At 43.8% G+C, this 21,388-nt stretch overlaps 1 protein-coding gene and 1 long non-coding RNA gene across 2 annotated transcripts in view; one reads left to right on the top strand and one right to left on the bottom strand.

The window, feature by feature from the left end:
- Nucleotides 1-300: 300 nt before the first annotated feature.
- LOC309715599 lies at nucleotides 301-3,585 on the bottom strand. Its single transcript, XR_014279242.1, has 3 exons — nucleotides 3,504-3,585; nucleotides 3,227-3,381; nucleotides 301-2,437 (listed from the first exon to the last, which is right to left on the bottom strand). It is a non-coding gene; the product is annotated as an uncharacterized lncRNA (long non-coding RNA).
- The window catches only part of hlcs (holocarboxylase synthetase (biotin-(proprionyl-CoA-carboxylase (ATP-hydrolysing)) ligase)), a 48,580-nt gene continuing 30,624 nt past the window's right edge, over nucleotides 3,433-21,388 (top strand). Inside the window, 7 exon segments of the mRNA XM_082548812.1 lie at nucleotides 3,433-3,652; nucleotides 3,654-3,923; nucleotides 6,595-6,735; nucleotides 9,436-9,598; nucleotides 11,109-12,088; nucleotides 12,963-13,142; nucleotides 19,648-19,928. Coding sequence (XP_082404938.1) covers nucleotides 3,557-3,652; nucleotides 3,654-3,923; nucleotides 6,595-6,735; nucleotides 9,436-9,598; nucleotides 11,109-12,088; nucleotides 12,963-13,142; nucleotides 19,648-19,928 — 2,111 coding nt within the window. The 5' untranslated portion in view covers nucleotides 3,433-3,556.

Below are 21,388 nucleotides of genomic sequence, written 5' to 3'. Positions count from 1 at the left end.
AGGGAGGCAGAAGAACATCAAGAAGGCCCTGAGTAAATGTGGTTATCCCAGCTGGACTTTTGTCAAAGCTGGGAAGGCTCCTAAAGAAAGCTCCAGCTGATCCAGGAGAGAAGGACAACCGCTGCCCACCTGCAGTGATCCCGTACGTGTCAGGAGTATCGGAGCAGCTGAGACGCATTTTTTCTAAACACCGGGTCTCTGTGGCTTTTAAATCCCAAAACACGCTGCGCCAAAAACTGGTCCACCCCAAGGATCGGGTCCCCCGACACAAACAGAGTAACATAGTGTACGCTGTTCAGTGCAGGAGGACTGGCAGGATTTATACAGAAAACCAAACAACCTCTGGCTAAGAGGACGGCACAACACAGAAGATATACCTCATCAGGCCAGGACTCTGCAGTCTATTTACACCTACAGGCCAGTGGACACTCTTTCAATGATGAGGATGTAACATCCTGGACAGGGAGGAACGCTGGTTTGAGGGCGGAGTCAAGGAGGCCATTTACGTGAAAAGGGAAAGACCATCTCTGAATGGAGGAGGGGCCTAAGGGTACATCTGTCACCATCTTACATGCTGTGATTGCAGCCATTCAACTCTCTGTGAATGGGACTCATGGCTATTGATCAGTGGTTGTTGACCATGGTCATGAGACTTTACATATTGATGATTATAAACTGACCTCCCAGCCCATTGTTCCTTCAGTGGGCTGGTTTCAGTCATTATGCAAATGTCCTGTTTATAAGATTGAAACCTGCAGTCAGCTGAGACTGAAGACGTCACCTGATGATGATGAAACATTTCTCCCACTGAAAACGTCCAGATGAACAGAATCACCTTTTGGAGAAACTGGAAAAAGACACAAAACAGGATAATAAAGGATTTGTGTTTTTTCATTATTCACATGATTTCCTCCAGAAGTATTTATTCACTTTGTTTTAAAAACTCAGTGACAGCAGTCATGCACACAGCATATTTCTTTTACTATGTTTTACTACTTTTGCATCGATATGACACCGATCGTGAGTTTCAGAGTCCCCTTGTAACCATGGTTATTCTGTGATGGGTACATTAGAGAGGAGAGCATCTGTCCTGCAGCCTGATCAGCTAGATCATTTAATGTTTACGTCACAGGTCTGTTTTGTTCCTTATTGTCTGCTACAGTACGATCTCACCTGCGACTCACCTGAGCCTTCTTCGTTTCCTTTTTAGAAACACTTCTTCATGGTTGAACTGTTTTGGCTAACTAATCAATACCACGTTAACTTTGGTCTCCTGGTTGGAAAACAAGCACATCATTTTAGAATGACTAAAGACAATACTCCAATAACTGACTGATTTTAATTGTAGGGATATCTCACTGGAACATGTGTGTATAGTTTGATAATAAATCGGTGCATTGATCATTTATTACTTTGACATCAAGTCATTGTTGGCCTTTTTTCACACTGGTGTGATGAAAAGTAGTTTGAATGTAAACACATCTTAAACATCTGGTTAAAAACACAAACCTACAACCTGCCCTGTGTGAAAACATTACCTGCGGTGTATCACATCTTTAGAAAGCCGAATAGCCACACCCAGGCGTGATTATTACCACACCTGTGCTCAATCAAAAAATCACTTACATAACAGCTGCCTGACAAAGTGCAATAGACCAAAAGATCCTCTGAAGTCAGACTTCCTGCTGTGATCCAAGAAAATTCAGGAACAAATGAGAAACAAAGTACCTGAGCCCTCTCAGTCTAGGAAAGGTTATAAAGCCATTTCTAAAGCTGTGGGACTCCAGCAACCCACAGTGGGAGCCATTATCCAGAAAGGTGGATGAACCAGCAGTGAACCTTTCCAGGAGCTGCCGGCCGACCAAACTTAACCCAAGAGTGCATCCACGAGGTCACAAAAGACCCCAGGACAACATCCAAAGACCTGCAGGCCTCACTTGCTTCCCTTAAGGTCAGTTTTCATGACTCCACCATAAGACAAAAAGAGCCTGGGCAAAAATGGCCAGCATGGCAGAGGTCCAAGATGAACACCAGTGCTGAGGAAAGGAACATAAAGGCTTTCAGTTTTCCTAGAAAACATCTTGATGATCCCCAGGGCGTTTGGGAAAATATTCTGTGGACTGGTCAGACAAAAGGTGAACTTTTTGCAAGGTGTGTGTCCCGTTACATCTGGTTTTCAGGAAAGGAACATCATACCAGCAGGAGAATATGGTGTTGGTAGTGTGACGGTCTGGGGCTGTTCTGCTTTATGTCTGAGCATCTGTTCAAGACCTCACGGTGAAGCGCACTTCTGCAGCAGGACAATGATCCAAAACACACCAGTGAGTCCAACTGTGAGTGGATGAAGGTTTTGGAGTGCCTTAGTTACAGTCCTGACCTGAATCCAATTGAGATGCTGTGGCATGAAAAGACGGTTCTGCTCAAAAATCCTCCAATTCTGCAAAAATGAGACAAAGTTTCTCATCAGCGCTGTCAAAGACTCATTGCCAGTTATCATAAATGCTTGATTGCCGTTGTTGCTGTTGAGGGTGGGCCAACCAGTTATTATGTTTAGGGGGCATCACCTTTTCACAAAGGACCATGTAGGTTTGGATTATTTACCCCTCAAACAAAAACACCTTCATTTAGAAACAGCATTTTGTTTACTTGTGTTGTCTTTGTCTAATATTTACATTTGTTTGATGATCTGAAACACTGAAGTGTGATAAACACACAAAGAATGAGGAAATCAGGAAGGAGGGGCACACTTTCACACCAATGAACTCACAATGTGTAAACAAATAAAGTTAATAACTTTATTTTAATAAATACTATTGTTCATATGTGAATATAAAATCTGTGACACTGTAACCAAAGCATTTTAACATGAACTTGGATTTATGAATGACAAACGGCTTTGATTTGTTGGTTGTTAATGTCTTTCTTCATCAAAGGTTCAATAAATACTTTATATTCTAACTTTCTTCATATAACTACAATCTTTTAACTTCAGCTTCCTTCCTTCTCTCACTCTTCTGTGTAGAGATCACAAGTTTAATTAAGTATTCAGACATCACCAGCTTTTGCAGTGCGAGTGGAAATGGGAGAATCTGACACAGACGAGTTTTATTGGAAACAGCAGGCACAAACTGCTGCTGCACATCACAGCCCTGTGGACAGTCATTCAGCTCCACCGACACAAGTCTGCATCAAAAATGGTGATTGAACCATCATATGTTGTGTTCACCATATTGACGCAGACCGCGCGCACACTGATCATCGGTCGGCTTCATCACGTCCTCCTTGCAGCAGCTGATGGACCACGACAGCTTCAGCAGAGCCGCTGGTAGCTTGTTAGCACGATGAAGCATGACATGGACAGGACAGTCGTTTGCGTAAACGCTGGCAGGAGGGTATGAAGAACATGAACACTCACTGTGAATGACTGACTTTATTAAAGGACTGCAAACAAACGCGACACCGAGACGTTCAAACTGGATGTAAACAATGCTCCATTAGATCACCTGGATTAGGGCAGTCATCCCTCGAAGAAGAAACCGAAATGGTTTTCGCATAGATGGCGGTAATGCGCCCCGCCGCTTGTCGCTACCTACCACTAAAACCAAAGAAGAAGAGCTGTAGCGTCCTCTTGTTAGCGTCTCGGCTGTGGACGCAGTAATGCTTCCGAGTTGGTTTCAGTTGAGGAGCCACCATGGGCGCTCGGTGCGCAGCCTAACATGCTCATAACGCTGTGCTACGTCTACATGTGGGTGCGCTTTCATAGGTGCTACTCTGCGCTGATCCGGAGCGGTCTGAACAGCAGCAGCTTCAGCTTCAGCCTGTGCTCGCGCCGCGCCGCGCGCGCGCGTTCAGGCTCGCTTCAGCTCGAGGACAACGTGTTTCTTCAGCGGGGAGATAAGGCCGTGTATGTAAGCGAGCCTCAGGTTGGTCACCGGACACACGCTTACGTCATACCGTGGAGAGCGAGTACTTCCTGAACGCGTTACAATCTTACTAATCAGTTTGACAGCTGTGTGTGTGCGGTGGGCTCACGCGCAGGTCCCCACGGAGCCTGAGCTGAACAGCACGCTGAGCACCTTTCTGAAGCTGTACCGCAGCTAAACGGATGGAAAGCTGCGAGTTAGGCTGGCGTTCACTCGGTGATACAGTGTGTGTGTGTGTGCGTGCGCGCGTGCGCGCGCGCGCGCGCAGCAACAACACAAAACTCATTGTGCCACTGTTGTCTCACTGTAGTGTCACTGTAATTTCAAAGGTGTCTCATTAGTGTCTCACTGTAATGTCACTGTAGTTCCATTGTTGTCTCACTAGTGTCTCACTGCTGTCCCACTGTAGTGTCTCACTGCTGTCCCACTGTAGTGTCCCACTGTAGTGTCTCAGTGGTGTTCCACTGTAGTGTCCCACTGTAGTGTCTCACTGGTGTCCCACTGTAGTGTCTCACTGGTGTCTGTGAGCTGTGCTCTATACAATGTGCTTATGCTGCTCGGAGTCTATGGCCAGACCCTGGTGTAGTGCTACATCCTACTTTTTCATTGGCTTGGTTGCTAGGATTTGAACTTCCAGGGTAGTGCCAGAATGACAGACTTTACAGGCAGTTATGCAGCTGTGTGACTGGGTAACAGCAGCATCTGTCAGAATAAAGGCAAACACATTACAGAAAACTACAAACAAGTTCAAGAACACTGAAATCGAGACACATTTTCAAATACATATGGCATACAGTCACAGGCACTTTAATAGGTACAGCTGTTAAAGAGCCTGTGCTCCAGTCACACAAATCTCCAATCCGCCAGTCACATGGCAGCATGCAGATGTGGTGTACCGCTGCCTGAAGTTCAAAGCAATGTTTACTGGGTGCTACCCACAGTCACCTTTCTGTCAGCTCACACTGAGAGTGCAGGGCACTGCTGACTGAGACCAGGTGGCCAGTACATCAGACACACCAGCTGTCAGCTGGAAAAGTGCAGTAAGCGAATCATTCACGGGAGTTGGCTTGGCTATATTCCAGTTTATTCTGACAGCAAGACTGGTTCAGTAGTTTTTTTTGTTTGTGGGCGGTAACATTTGTAGACTGAGACGTAGCTCATTTGGTGTTTGCTGTTTTCCTTAAGCCTGCATGCTGGCTTTAGATAAAAAAGCTAACAATCTAATTATAAATCAGAAACTAATTATTTTGAACACTTGTGTCACTCCGGTCTCAGCTCTTCAAATCATCATGACCTAAAATTTAATGTTAGAAGTGTTCAACATGCATAAACAACATTAAACTAATTCACTCCGTATCATTTGCAGTTTGAATGTTTGTCTTTTTGTGAATGTGTGCTGGAATATGAGACTTTGTAGGAGTGCTGCATTTTTCCTCATATTTAGCCAGTACTCGTATATTTTTTTACATCTGTCTCAAATTACAGGATCTATCTGATGGAGAAATCACTCATCTTTGGAAAAGAGAGTTTATTACAGAGAAATGGCTCTTTCCAAAATAAAAGCTATACTATACGCTTCTTCTGGGCTATATTCTCAGCAGCATATTAAACATATCAGGTCCCCATAAGGAGAATCCTGTGCTAACGGCTGTCTAAATGACTCGGGTAAAGTTTGTAGCATGCTGCTTGTTGTTTTTGTCTGCTTCCACTTGTCTTTGCACTAGGATGATGTCGGAGTAAATGTGCAGTCATATTCGTTGTGTTCCCACTAGTGCTGTCAGCGTAAATCTGAAATGACGTTAACGCCATAACGCGGCGAATCTCAGTTAACGAGCTACCGCGGATCGCCCTGTGCGTGGGGCTGGACGGCGCTTTGCAGTTATTTATTTGTAACAAATGTTTGGAATCATGTCTGATTTCCGTTCCACTTCTCACGTGTGCACCACTTTGTGTTGGTCTTTCACGTGGAATTCCAATAAAACTGATTCATGTTTGTGGCTGTAATGTGACAAAATGTGGGAAAGTTCAAGGGGGCCGAATACTTTTGTAAGTCACTGTGTATTAGTAAAGGTCAGTCTGCCATGTCAGCTTTGTTGATGAACCCACTAATAGTACCCTCTGGGCCCTTTCATGAGTTCCCACTCTCCAGGCCACTGGTTCCATTATCAGACAGATCCCTGGATCATTAGGTAGGATGTTGCACAGACTTTGCTGCATAGTGCATTGCTGGTGTGATCCACAGTCGAGCACCTCAGGTCTGGCCTGCGAGCCTGAGTAATGTAGCAGAATAAGTAAATGGAGCATGGTGAAATGCTGAGCAGTGTTAGGATCAGAATGCACCCTTGTATGAAAACAGAACGAGGTGATTGTAACTACCACTCGTGTCTTGCACAAGCATGGGAAGAGTGAATACAGAGGATCAGGTCAGCTGTTACAGTATGAGGGACTCGTCTTTGCATCGGAGCTTTAACAGCTGGTCATGCTGAAGCCACTCCCACAACGAAATAACATCTTAGCCCAACACTTTCATATCGGTCACATTGTACACCACGCTGATACCATACTTGATAATGGGACACCGAGAAAACATGCGACTATTGTTACTAACTACTTTATGTGTAACACTTTGTAGTGTTTGAACTTGTCGTCTGTTCTGTCTGTACTTTTCCAGGTATGTGAGGACCTCAGCCAGTGGACTGTTCTCCTGCGGTCCTCTACCGTTTGTGCTCCACGAATAGACAATATTTTTTTCATCATAGAAGCTACAGAACATAAAGTGGGCTCTCCTTCTCATCGGCCGTCTAAAAAGAAAGTAAGCAATGTGCTTTCTTAACTTCTGTTCTCATTATGAAGCAACAAGCTTGTATGTATATAAATATAAATGAAACACTGACTGGGTGACTGGCTCCAGCACAGCTCAGGACAGATGTCTAAGAAGAGCACAGTCCTGGGAACAGCAAAGATACTGGACAGGAACCTCGAGCTCCCAGCCTCTGGTAGAGGACCCGAGCATGAGGGTTAAAGACAAATGTCAAAATTTTAAAATAATGAAATTAATAAAATTTGGATTTTGTTTGGTAAGCTCAGGAAAAAAAGGTGGAGGTATCTGCTCATTTATTCAGTAGTTTCTCTTGATCGCAGCTTTTCTGCAGTGTAAAACAAAACTATTCATCAAAGTAGTCATCCTCTGCCCCTGACTGATTGGACGCTGTAATAATGAAACTAATAACAGGAGAGTTGCTCCAGGAAAAGAAGCCCAATAGTGCCCTCTACTGGAGACGTTCATCAGTTACTACACCTTTTAACTTTTCAATAAAAGTTAAAAGGTCCCATGTCATGCTAATTTACAGGCAAGATTCAAACAACAACAAAAATGCCACATTTCTTTCAAAGAAACTCATAATTTAAACGCCATGTTTGTCCTCACCATTGCTCACCAAGAGAGTAACCGTAACAACGTTTAGTGTCCAAATAAATAAACCTACAGTGGGTTGCAAAAGTATTCGGCCCCCTTGAACTTTCCCACATTTTGTCACATTACAGCCACAAACATGAATCAGTTTTATTGGAATTCCACGTGAAAGACCAACACAAAGTGGTGCACACGTGAACAGCGTTTGTGAACAGCAGTTTTCAGATCTTGCCACAGATTCTCGATTGGATTTAGACAAGGCCGTCTACCTAAAGCGTTCAGGATCATAAATGCAGCCAAGAGGCCCATGGTGACTCTGGACGAGCTGCAGAGATCTACAGCTCAGGTGGGGGAATCTGTCCACAGGACAACTATTAGTCGTGCACTGCACAAAGTTGTCCTTTATGGAAGAGTGGCAAGAAGAAAGCCATTGTTAACAGAAAACCAGAAGAAGTCCCGTTTGCAGTTTGCCACAAGCCATGTGGGGGACACAGCAAACATGTGGAAGAAGCTGCTCTGGTCAGATGAGACCAAAATGCAAAACGCTATGTGTGGAGGAAAACTAACACTGCACATCACTCTGAACACACCATCCCCACTGTCAGATATGGTGGTGGCAGCATCATGCTCTGGGGGGGCTTCTCTTCAGCAGGGACAGGGAAGCTGGTCAGAGTTGATGGGAAGATGGATGGAGCCAAATACAGGGCAGTCTTGGAAGAAAACCTCTTGGAGTCTGCAAAAGACTTGAGACTGGGGCGGAGGTTCAGCTTCCAGCAGGACAACGACCCTAAACATAAAGCCAGGGCAACAATGGGATGGTTTAAAACAAAACATATCCATGTGTTAGACTGGCCCAGTCAAAGTCCAGATCTAAATCCAATCCAGAATCTGTGGCAAGATCTGAAAACTGCTGTTCACAAACGCTGTGCATCTAATCTGACTGAGCTGGAGCTGTTTTGCAAAGAAGAATGGGCAAAGATTTCAGTCTGTAGATGTGCAAAGCTGGTAGAGACAGACCCTAAAAGACTGGCAGCTGGAACTGCAGCTGGTTCTACAAAGTATTGACTCAGGGGCTGAATAATTACACACACCCCACTTTGCAGTTATTTATTTGTAAAGAATGTTTGGAATCATGTATGATGTTCGTTCCACTTCTCACGTGTGCACCACTTTGTGTTGGTCTTTCATGTGGAATTCCAATAAAATTGATTCATGTTTGTGGCTGTAATGTGACAAAATGTGGGAAAGTTCAAGGGGGCCGAATACTTTTGCAACCACTGTACTTCACTTTGTCACATTCAGAAAGTTCCCTTAATCGTAGCTGAGGGCTTAAGCTTATGTGAATGCTGATTTTTGTCAGTGACGTGGTTCTAAAGTGATAATAATTTTCTTTTAAATGGCTTTGGCTGGTTGTCACTTTTGTCCTAATGAGCTGATGCTTGTTCCAACAGAAAGAAAAACGGCTGAATGTACAGTTGGCTGTGCTTTAATACAGAACTATGAAGAGAAGGGAGCATCGGCCATACGTAACGTTAGCCACATTAGCTACCCACCATGCTAATGGGACAATCCCATTGTTGTAATGTTGCCGTCACAAATCAGAGTACTTCACCAGGTCTTTGTACTTAAGTGTGTTTTCTAACACAAGCGTCTGTAGCTAGCATGCAGCTGGCAGGTGCTGACGTGACATCAGTGTAAATGAGGCCGTTGTTTCCTTGTTGGAGCCTTTGTGCCTCTTTAAAACACTACACTGAATGAACCGGCACAAAAGGCAGAATGTGGATAATAATGGTTTTGGTGGTTATGATGGTTTTCATATTTAGTATTTTAGCAATGTTAAATGTAGCACACAGAAAAATATGCATTTAACAAATATGGGATAAGGTACATGTTCTTCTGGTTTGTGCTGATGGAGCCATTGATGCTGTTCGGATGATGCTGTGGTTGTTATTAGGTTAGCTTTTATGAAGTGAGGTGAAAATAGACACGTGACCATCATTACAGGCTTATAGTTTCTGTACTAATCCGTCCTTACACCAGGTGATGATGTAGTAGGCGGGGCATGCTGAACTCTAACACGTGTCACTGTGTGTTGTGCAGGTGCTGAAGTTGTCCGACTGCTGTCTCCCTGTGGCGTGTTGCCCTGGCCAGCCGTTCAGGGCAGTCGCTCGAGCCAGCGTGGAGAGCTACAGCCAGCTCGGGATAGCTTTCATAGAAGATCGCCTCCAGCTGGACAATGGACTTACGCCCTCAAAGATAGTCCGTATGTGGTCTTCAAGTAGATTTTCTACGATGTTTTTGTTACATGGTATCACACCTCACAGTTCCTTACTCATGTCTCGTTTGCATCGAGTATTATGTTGATCAGCGTGATTAATAAAGCCCAAAGAAAACAGCAATTTCCTGTGCCAACACCTTCATCTTGTCACCGTAGAGAAAGCGATGAGGATCGTACTGAAATTCTGTTGGTCGGGTTTTGCTCCACCCCTCTACCAAACGCCCTAATATACTTCCCCGAGGTTGTGTTCATGTAGTACTGCAGTGATGACGTTCAGAAGGAGAATAAACTTTCTTATTGTTAGTTTACGTTTCCAAGATAAAAAGGTAGAAGCGTGTTCTCACCCTGTAGTGTCTGAAGTAGCTCTTTAAACTCAGCCTTGCATCCAGCAGCAGCAGGAAAGTGCTTTCACTCACAAAACCTCATATACAACGTTGAGCTTACAGGTATAGAGCCGCACAGTTTAAACTTAAACTGTCTCATGACCCATTGAAGAGTTACAGACATTTTTTGACTGTTTTCAGGAGCTCAGGTTTAAATAATGTCACAAACATATTTTCTGTCGTCTGTGAGGAAGTTGTGACCTGTACCTGCCCGACATGTGGAACTCTACAGCCACCGAGCTTCTTACCCCATCATGATATGAGCTGTAGCTTCAGAGGTAGAGCAGGTCATATACTAATTGGAAGGTTGCTGGTTCGATCCCTGGTTGTCAAACATGCCTGCATGCCAAATATCCTTCGGATAGTTGCCAGGTTTGCTCTCTGATGCTTCTATCGAAGAATGAATGTGTGTGATTGTTACATAGAAAGATAAGATAATTCTTTGTCATTGCACAGTCATCCATAGTACGATAGTGAAATGAAATCGGAAAATTGTCCCACGTACGAACAACACAAAACGACACAACACAGAAACTTATGTAATAAAAATAAGAAGAATAAGCGTATGTGTATTGCACATTGTTATTAATGCTTGTGTGTGTGTGTGTATTTATTTATTAATTTATTTATTCAGTGCTTCTTTTCCCTGCTGTATTTGTGTATAGGGTTAAGCTTTTATACCAGGGATGTCCAACTGCAGGCCTCGAGGGCCGGTGTCCTGCAGGTTTTAGATCTCACCCTGGGTCATCACACCTGAACCACATGATTAGTTCATTACCAGGCCTCTGGAGAACTTGAAGCCATTTAAATCAGCTGTGTTGGATCAAGGACACATCTAAAACCTGCAGGACACTGGCCCTCGAGGCCTGGACTTCCCCACCCCTGCTTTATACCTCTGTGGTGTAGCACAGCTGAATGAAAGGTTTCAGCGGCTCTGAGCTGTTTGTTCTCCGAAGCTGCTGGATACCAGAACTGTACCAAAGAGCTTACATTGTTACTGTTTTACTGTTCAGTAGTTTAGTGGTTGACAGAAACAGTTGTTTGAAGTTTGAATACAAAGATAGATCAGTAGATGGTTCTGATGTTTTTGTGGTGTGGTTGTATTTCCACAGCTGTCCTCCTGCAAGAATCCACTCTGAGTGCACTGCTGGACCAGCAGTGTCCACAGAGCCCACGGGCACAGTCGTCACTGCTTCCCTGTAGCACTGGAGAGCCCATAGCTCGCCACCATCATCTGCAGTGCCGTAAAGGCAGCTTCCTTCTCATCCCAGAGGTAAAGAGGAGGTTAGAGGACCGGCGAGGGTCAGAGCCACTCCGCAGCTCCCAGGATTTGGAATCTCTCGGTGACTTGGAGGAACACTCCCTGGGGAATCATCACCACATGGAGGGCCACGGACACCACCTGCATCTGTCCAGCTGCCATGAATGTCTGGAACTGGAGAACAGTACTATACTCTCTGTCAAATATGCCTCCGCTGAGAATATTCCAGACCTACCGGATGATAACTCTGTTGGAAACAAGTGTCTCGATGAACTTGAAAATGATTCCCGAGGGTTTTTTGGTCAAAGCGGTGGCAAACTCCCAAATGTTCTCGTCTACACGGGGGGCTGTCAGGAACGTTTTCAGACAGTTCGCCAGCTTTTATCAGAATGTATAAACACGGAAAGTAACATCATCTATCCGCTCCAGCCAGAGCAGGCACTGAATGATCCCTGGCTGGAAAACACAAGACTCCTGGTACTGGCAGAAGAGGAAACCCTAAGTCCCCAGCTTCAGACCCGCTTTCTCACCTACCTGAGCCAGGGGGGCAAAGTCCTCGGGCTAGCCTCTTCTCTGTGCCCTGCAGGACTCTACCTGGAAGTCAGGCAGAGCCAGTGCATGCAGGTCAACAAGCTGAATTTCACCAAGGAAGACAGCACAGAGCTGAATCTGAGTATATTGGCGAGTGGGAAAGTCTACATCAGGGATCCTCGGGGGGGAGGAGAAGTTGAACTGTGGGGGGAGCTGAAAGGGGATGTCCCCCATAAGAAGGATATGGTTATTGTACGACTGACCCACGGAGGGGACAGTGGAGAAGCTGTCCTTTGTCAGGTAAACCCATGTAAAGCATGCTATTCATTGTCCTCGGGGACAATGAATAGCATGCTTTTATTGAGGCCTGCAGTAGTGCTAACACATGTGGGACAGTGAACCTGCATGCTGTTGTATTTCTGTAGTGTCAGATCAAAGCAACAGTTGCCTCACACATAAAGCCCATGTGATGTTAGAGAGAAAAGCCCAACATTCAGGCGATCCCACGTCCAAGGACTTGGCGGCAGTTGGAAAATCTCTTAACGGGAAGAAAGAGGTTCAGATGTGTGAGGTCTCAGTGACTGACATGAGTGTGAGTGGCTCAGTGGGTACTCCCCACCACAGGAGTGCAGCAGCCTGGATTCAACTCTGATGTTTGCTCTTTCTCCTGATTTTCCATCTTCAGTGCTGCACTGTCCAATAGAGGCAAAAATGCCTTCAGGTGAAGGATAATTGCATCATGGGATGTTTCCAGCAGTCTGAGCCTATAGCAGCAGATCTAAGAGAAGATCAGCTGATCTAGCAGTCTCCCTATAGCACACGATTCCTTTATTAATGGTGTAGCTAGCAGTAAATTAACTGCCACAGCAGCCTGAAACTTCTATAATCCAGGAACTGTTCTGTCCTCGTTTTGCAGTCGGGTCTAGAAATATTATCATAATTATTATTATCATTATTTATGCATTCTGAATGAATCCGGGTGCTGACAGTGGGTATGTGGTACTGCTAACTGTTGGGCTAGTAAATGAAGCCCGGTGTCATATGATGTCTAGATTACAAGCAGATTTATTAGGTGCAAATATTTGCAGTATAAAATAAATAATACTCATTTTTGCTGCCACATCAATGTTTCCTGCATCTTCTGATGTTTTTACTTAAACATGTATATCTGCAGGTCCACTTTGAAACTGCTCCCAACTCTCAGAATTTGCCATTGGATGCTTTTGATGAACTGAAGGTCAACAATGCCTCGCGGTATGAAGTCTTGACAGAAATCCTCACCTCTCTAGGCCTCAAATGTGAACCAAGTCAGACTCCAAGTCCAAGTGCGGTACACCTGCTCGCTACCTCTCAGGTAAGATACTCAGCGTTCTTGTGTTCAAGACTAAGAACAGCTTCATGTCCTATTGGCTCATCTCTCCATGTGAAATAGGTTCAGTGAGTGCCTCCCACCTGAAGTACAGTAGCTTTGCTTCATTAAATGTGCTACATTTTAAATATGAAGTACTATAGTTACTGTAAGTTACAGGGTTAGGATAAAGTTACTCTCTTCTTTTTCTGGCATTTTGAGACCTCATAACTTGTTGAGTAAAGGAGCTAGCCCAGATAATTTTGGGGACTGAGCCTTTGTTGAAAACTGCAACAGAATCAAGTTACATCACGTTTTCTATCACTTTGATTAAATTGTATTAATGCTCATTCTAATTAATCATAGTTTTTTAATAACATGGTAAAGGTGTCCTTTGTTACGTCCGTAGCGCAACATAAAGCTCAAACACGGGTGTCCCCGCCCCGGCCCCCAAAGCCACAAACCCAGTAGCCAATTCAAAGTTAAGGTGAGCTTTATTGCTCCACCAGCTTAAACTCCGGGGTGAACCATGGCCAGAATAACCAACAAAACGAGCTGTTCCAAAGAAGTGCTACCTAAACCCTGTGTGAAAACTGAACCAAACCCTAACTCTAAAAGTTAATAAACCAGACACATGCACGTTCAGTTAACGGTGTATCTGAGGCACCCACGTTGATGTAGTTCCTGCATTATACTAGTGTAGATCCAGGATCAACACTGCAACTGACCTACCACACTGCAAAACTATGACATCATAACAATGTGGGGAAAAAAGGCAAATAAGATGCCTTTGTTTAATCTGAACTTGTGTTAGGGAGCAATAGTAGAAGGTAACTCTTATCTGGTAGACTTCTGTGGAGGGACGGTGCTGCCAGCAGGGCGGGATTGCCAGAACATTTTAAATCTACCAAGATTGTCCATTACATGTTTGACACAGCGTTTATTCCGTTTGGCAATATTACAGCAGCAACAAGCTAACACGGATCATCTATGATCACATTTAGATGTTGAGAATGAAGATACCCATCTAACTTCATGAATAGTTGTTTTCCTGGCCTTGTAGAAGAGGGCTAGGTCACACAATGACACACTGTTCACAACCCAAGGATGGAAACAGAGTTTGAAAGCACCGAAGGCTCCAAACTTGTTTGTGCTGAATAATTAGAAAATGTCTTTGACGCAGAAGGAACCTCGTCTAACAGATGAAGCTGATTGGTGCTGTCGTCTGCTGCAGCTTCTTTCAACCACTCACCATCCAACATGGTGACATGACCTTTGAAAGTTCACCTAAGATGCTCCTTTTAAGGTTTGAATATGGAATTGTGGGCACATGTAGGGTGCACAGCTGAACTCTGCGTCTATTGTTAAGTGCCATCAGGTCCTTAAATGGTGACAGCTGTGTCCACATCCTTGAGATGGTGTTGGATTCCACCTGTGCTTGTCTCTAATTCTAGGCCATACGTGTCAAATTGTTCAGTGCTGCCCAAAGTAAGGAGCTTCAAGTATCCTGTGGTTCTGGAGTCTTCGTAGGAAGATGGAGCGTGCCATGGATTGGTGCAGACTCTGCAGTAATGGCACATTTGCCAGACTGTAAATGGACTGGTTCTTGTATATCACATTTCTACTCTTTATATAGAAATGTGTCTCAGTGTTTAGCCTGTATCCAATGGCTTAATCCCTCAGAGTGCGGGTGAGATGTTGGTAAGTCAGCTGACTGTAACTGAATCATTGACAGCACTGTTACAAGGGTGTAACTTGGTTTACTGCAGTAATCTGAACTGTCCATCAAAGTGACCAATCACATTAGGAGCCTGCTCCCTTTAGGCTCCGCCCTCCAAACTCTCAAAAACCAGTTAGATCCAGTGCAGGATTCAGGTTGGAGAGCGCAGCGTTACCACAGAGTGCTAATCTGCTACAGCCCTGATAAAGCAATCAGTGTTGTGTGAATGATGGCTAACTCACAGCTGCTGAGATATTTACTCAAAAGTAATTTCATTTTTTATATAAATCTAATACGTTAGTTCATTTAATTTGATTGGCGTCTTGGCTCATAGTGAGGAGGACACCTTGGCTCCTCATCCAGACCAAAAAAAAGGTGACACATCTGAATTACAGATCCTCAGTTCACAGTTAACCTGCAGGTTTCCTCTGCTCTTTATTGACTTCGGTGAACTTTCCCATTGTTCTGAGTGCTGTCAGACACTGTCACTGTGTGCTGTACAGACATCCTGGAAAAACTGGAAATATTCATGCACTGTTTGTGTGTGTGTGTGTGTGTGTGTGTGTGTGAGAGAGAACAATTTGGCGCTGGGAGTTTTTATTTATTTTTAACCCCTAGGGGGCGTTGAAGGCCCACATTGCTCAGTAGCAGGAGCCCTTCTTCACAGCAGCTCTATGACTGAGTGTCACATTTTAAAAGAAATTGGCTGTAGCCAATACAGACGCTGCAGGGAGGCAGAGCAGGTCACCTACCGATCGGAAGGTCGGTGGTTCGATCCCTGGCTCCTCCAGTCTACATGTCAAGTATCCTTGGGCAAGATGCTAACCCCGAGTTGCTCTCCTATGCATCGGTCTGTGAATGTGTGTGAGTGTCGTCAGAAAGCACTCGGATTACAGAAAGTGCTTGTGAGAATGGGTGTGATTGGGTGAATGTGGCATGTTGTATAGCTTTGAGAACTCCGGGAGAGTAGAAAAACTGCTCTATAAGAATCAGTCCATGTATTTGGTGTGCAGTACACCATTCATTTTGTCTTAAATGGGCAAAGTCATCTTCCCTCTCTTACCCATATCTCATACATTATCAACTACTCACATTAAACCACTGGTATGATAAAAATAAAGGTAATTTATTTCATTGTTTCTTTATTTAAAAATGCTGCCAAGCTAACATTCATACTATTGGTTTGCATCACATCGATGCTGTGGTCACTGCAGTAGCACTACCTTTGATTAAAAGCTGCTCCTGCAGCCACTTTGAGCGTGGTGATGAGCTGGGTTTGAACACTCAAGTTTGTTTTTATATATATATATATATATATATATATATATATATATATATATATATATATATATATATATATATATATATATATATATATATATATATATATATATATATATATATAATTTTATTTATTTATTTATTAGGGGTGCAACGATACACAAAAGTCTCGGTTCGGTTCGATACTTTGGTGTCACGGTTTGATAGTTTTTCGATACAAAAAAATGTTCATGCCTTTTTAATTTGTCATTTATTAAAATTATAAATATATATTTTACCTCAAAAGTACAGTTTTTAAATTTAATGTTGCTGAAACAACAAAGTAATAAAATATATATATATATATATATCTCAGGGCTCGCAAAATTTCAAAATCCCTGGTAGCCCTTCGGGCAGGGACTCTTCAGTTTACTGCAGACTGAGCAATAATGCATTTCTTGCATTTCTCATGGGTTCTAATGGGGGCCTTTCTTAAAATGACTGGTCCCAGTAACAAAGGCGCTTGTCGACTCAGAAATCGAGGGAAAACCAACAACACACCCGGCAGAACATTATGTTATTTACACGGTTGCACATAAGTGGTCCGCATGTGCGCATTCGCTGTCAAAATAAAAGACGCGCACCAGATAAGAAGTTGCAGCGTGCGTTTGCGTCCATATAAAAGGCAGTGTTTTTGTCCGCTAGAGTGGGATTTTCACGGCACATTCTGCAGCACATCTCTGTGCGTTCATCATTTATTTGAAGCCAGCTCACCTCCTGCAACCACTTTTCCGAGAATACATGCTTCTTTTGTGGTTCGGACTCCTGACATTTCTTTGGAGGTGGAGGAACATCACAGTAATTGCTTAAAGGAGCTTCTTCGACATCTTTAAGAGTTCTAAACAAACGTCTGTCCTCCTCCTGAAAATCTTATGTACGCAAACACGCGTTGCAACTTCATATCTTGTGCGCGTTTTTTATTTTGACAGCGAATGCGCACCTGCGGACCACTTATGTGCAGCCCTGGTTATTTAGCTCGTCATATTGCAGCCACAGAAATTATTTTGTCCATGAAACCATAAAGCTGCACTTTCTTTTTGCCTTATAGTCTGATTTGTCATAACTTTTCCGTTTTGTGGTAAGCTTTTCTTTGGCTGTCACTTCTTCACCCTGACCTGTCTTATTTGGCTCAGCAGAACTAAAATATATATCCTGCTGCTTTTACACGCGCACTCACATAAGCTCAGCGATTCTCTGCGATCAACCTCTCACATGTTTAAGCTTGCTGCGGGAGATTTCACTTGTCATGTTTGCATAGTAAGCTAACGATTAATAAGACGATGTCAGAGGAATTGGTGCACAAATTATCATCACTCACAGATCAGTGCTGTCGCTCTCTATACACAGTTCACGCGATTGCAAAGTGAAAGCAAAAAAACAAGCGCAAATTCAAACGCGACTTCAATATGTCACATATTGACAGTGGCTCACCGATGCCAATGACATGATTACCCAGCTACATTTCCGAAAGAATGCAAAAGCATTGACATATATTTTTCCTTCCTACGATAGGCCGACGGGCAGGGCAGAGATAGATTTTGGTAGCCCGACTGGAAAAATCGCTAGCCCCGGGATGTCGGGCTAGCGATATTGCAAGCCCTGTATCTGATTGAGGAATCACTCATCTTTGGAAAAGAGAGTTTATTACAGAGAAATGTCTCTTTCCAAAATAAAAGCTATACTATCCGCTTCTTCTGGGCTATATTCTCAGCAGCATAAGGAGAATCACGTGCTAACAGCTGTCTAAATGACTCGGGTAAAGTTTGTAGCATGCATGCTTGTTGTTTTTGTCTTTGCACTAGGATGATGTCGGCGTAAATGTGCAGTCATATTCGTTGTGTTCCCACTAGTGCTTTCAGGTTAATCTGAAATGACATTAACGCCACAACACGGCGAATCTCCGTTAACGAGCTACCCCTGATCGCCCCGTGCGTGGGGCTAGACGGCCAACACGTTAACGAGCTAACTGCGCTAACACACTAGTTCCCACCCATGTAATTGAGCATTGCGTGGCACATCCAACATACTGTTTTACTTTAGTCCGTGACGCGCTTACCTTCAGGGTCATACGTCACATGAAAACCAAAATAATTCCAAACGCCAGATCTGAATGAGGGTGGGGGAGGTTCAATTTGCCATGTTGCAAGGAGAGCTTAGCTTCTGTCTCGCTAGCTTGCCCTGCGCTCAGTGAATCTGCGTTCGACTACTCTGCCTAGGCTGCACTGTCGAGCGCAGATCCACTGAGCGCTCAACACAGACAGCATCATCAGAAGGAAAGTTGATAAAATAAATTAAAAATGTTGTATTGTTCGATACATATGCGTACCGAACCAAAAGCACTGTATCGAACGGTTCAATATCGATACGAGTATCGTTGCACCCCTAATAAATTAGGCCAGAGCAAATAAATATTGTCTTAAACTTTAGTTAAATCCAGTTTCTGTATTGGTAACAGAGTCCATTCATCCTTAGTCTTGTATAAAGCTGTTCTGTTCATTTTATTGGTTTTTACCGTTGGTATTAAAATCCTGTAGCCTGTCTGCCAGAATATTCATGTCTGTGTACACTGAAATTTTTATACAAAATAATTAGAATCTTTGTAAAAAAATAATATTTCTGAAAACATCAGTAAAGAATAAATGAATACGTGTTTTATAGCCAACCAGTTAAGACATTTATGCCTTGTTATATTTGTCCTGAAGCATTCATGTGGCTCTGTTCTGTACCATCTGCAGTTTCTGACCTGATCACACTCCTGGATGATATCAAGACGAGATTATATTTATTTATGAAGCACAGCAAATATCACCTCAAGGCACTTTATATTGTAGATTAAAAACCCTGCAGTAATAAAGAGAAAAGCCCAACCATCAGACCGAACCCCTGTGAGCAGGCACTTGGCAACAGTGGGAAGGAAAAACTCCCTTTTAACAGGAAGGAACCTCCAGCAGAACTAGTCTCAGCCATCATTCTCCGGCTCTGCAGGTGGTGGTTGAAGCTTTCCTTGCAGGCAGCGCAGGGGAAGACGACCTTAGTGATAGATGTAGCGATACTGAATGAGTGCAACGTCAGGACGAAGGGAAGAAAAGCGGGCTGAGAGAAGACCTCGAGAAGATGTGGAGGGTGAAGGTAACAGTGGTCCCCGTGGTAACAGTGACTTGAAACTAGGCGAGCGGCGGTGTCTCGTTCACTAGTGGCATATAGCTTGATGTCATCCATGTAGAGGGAGGTGGTTGCTGATCTCACTGAGGGGGTTGGGCCTGCGCAGGACAGCAGTGTGGACAGAGCATCTCCTTAGTAGAGCTGCACTTGATGGTGACTTGTGCCCTTAAACACACTTCTCAACTTAAAACGGACCGGAATTATTAAGATATACCACTGTGGTTGTGCATAAGTCCTAAAGCAATTTAAACTACTGACAGTCTGTAAAATAAAACCAAACTGATGTCCTCTCTTCTGTATTCAACACAGGAGGCCAAGGCCAGATTCCTGAAATGGCTCCAGGCGCATGCAGAACACAACGGTGTCCTTACGTTGTCCAAGGCCTCCCTCGTCATGATGTCTGGTTCAGACCTTCAGGATGCTCTTTTGCTGCCTGAAGGCTCTGTGGCCCTGGTCACTAATTCTGCAGAGTCGCAGAGCTGGGCCCACTTTAGTATGGAGACCTACAGCAAGAACCTGAAGACCAAGCTGCTGGGTCACACTGTGCTGTTTGCCGAAATTGTCACTTCTACCATGGATCTATTAGAGGGGTAACGCGTGTTTCTAAGAATCTGTTTAATGTTTGAAATGTGGACTTGGGCCAGCAGGAGTTTATTCTAACAATGAAATATCCAAGTAGCTCTGAGATGAGACTACGGCAGTATGGGCTGTAGCTTTACAGCCGGGGTGTCGAACTCCAGGCCTCGAGGGCCGGTGTCCTGCAGGTTTTAGATCTCACCCTGGGTCAGCACACTAGAATCAAATTATTAGTTCATTACCAGGCCTCTGGAGAACTTGAGGAGGTCATTTAGGCATTTAAATCAGGTGTGTTGGATCAAGGACACGTCTAAAACCTGCAGGACACCGGCCCTCGAGGCCTGGAGTTCGAGACCCCTGCTTTACACCATATCATTCACTGCATTTGGCTTGAAATGGGCGAAATAACATAATCTTATTTAGAATGCTCGAGACCTAAAAGTACAAACTATGGAGTTGCATTATGTGTAAAGTCTTCTCCGGCACATCCTAGAGATGCCTCTTGATGGAGGTAACGTCCAGCCAGTCCATGTGTTATAATGCGTCATGTTCCCTGACCTGTCCTTTCACAGGATGAGCCTGATATAATATATGCCTACAGTATGGGTCAGTATTTACACGTTGTAGCCCATAACACTGCCATACAGGTCAGCTGTCCAAGATCTTGTTCTTTACCCTGTTATGTCCATCAGTGTGGAACAGGCTAAATCTAGACTCATCACACCACATGAGTTGTTGCCACGGCCCCAGGGTCCAGTCTTTATGCGTCCCAGCAAACTGAAATTTGTTTCCAATAAGTCTTACTGATAGTTTTTGTGCGGCAGTACAACAGTTGGGTGTTTGTCCCTTGAGTTCTCGGCACATAGCTTTGAGTCCTGTGTCCAGGTGTTTCCAGGTATTATTGCATTGGACATTTCTTAACTCGTATTTAGTAGAGTCGGTTTCTTTCTTTGCTTGATGCAGGCCAGTAATTTGACCCATCTGAAACAGCTCGACATTTTTCCACTAACAGGTTTTCCATGAAAACATGTTGGGTTGTTTAAGGAATGAGAAGTTGCTCACTTCCTGATTTTGGATGAATCCAAACAAAACATACTACAATAATTAGTAGTTCTTATTAATTTCCTTGGTCCAGATGGTGACTTGTTTTGGGGCTGGGCAGTGTTGGGCATGATAATGTAAATGAAGTGCTAGTTGGAGCACCTTCATTCATTAAATGTTAATAAATAGGCAAATGAAGCAGAAAAAGATTATCACAGCAGTTGCTGTAAATTCATATACAAGCTCGTATGTGGAAAGTGAGATCAGGTCTTTACATGGAAATTCAAACATGGTTTGAAAATCTTTTCTTGTTACTGAGCCAAACACATCAATCCCAGAGAAATCCATGGTTAGGGTTGTCTTTTTTTGGCTAAATTGGTAAATGGATTTCAGGGTATGTTGATGCACAAATTTGCATATTTAAGAGAGAAAA

The sequence above is a fragment of the Aulonocara stuartgranti genome (genome assembly GCF_965226115.1).
Source record: "Aulonocara stuartgranti genome assembly, chromosome: 10".
In the NCBI taxonomy this organism is placed as follows: Eukaryota; Metazoa; Chordata; class Actinopteri; order Cichliformes; family Cichlidae; genus Aulonocara; species Aulonocara stuartgranti.
This window is presented reverse-complemented; position numbering and strand designations above follow the sequence as displayed.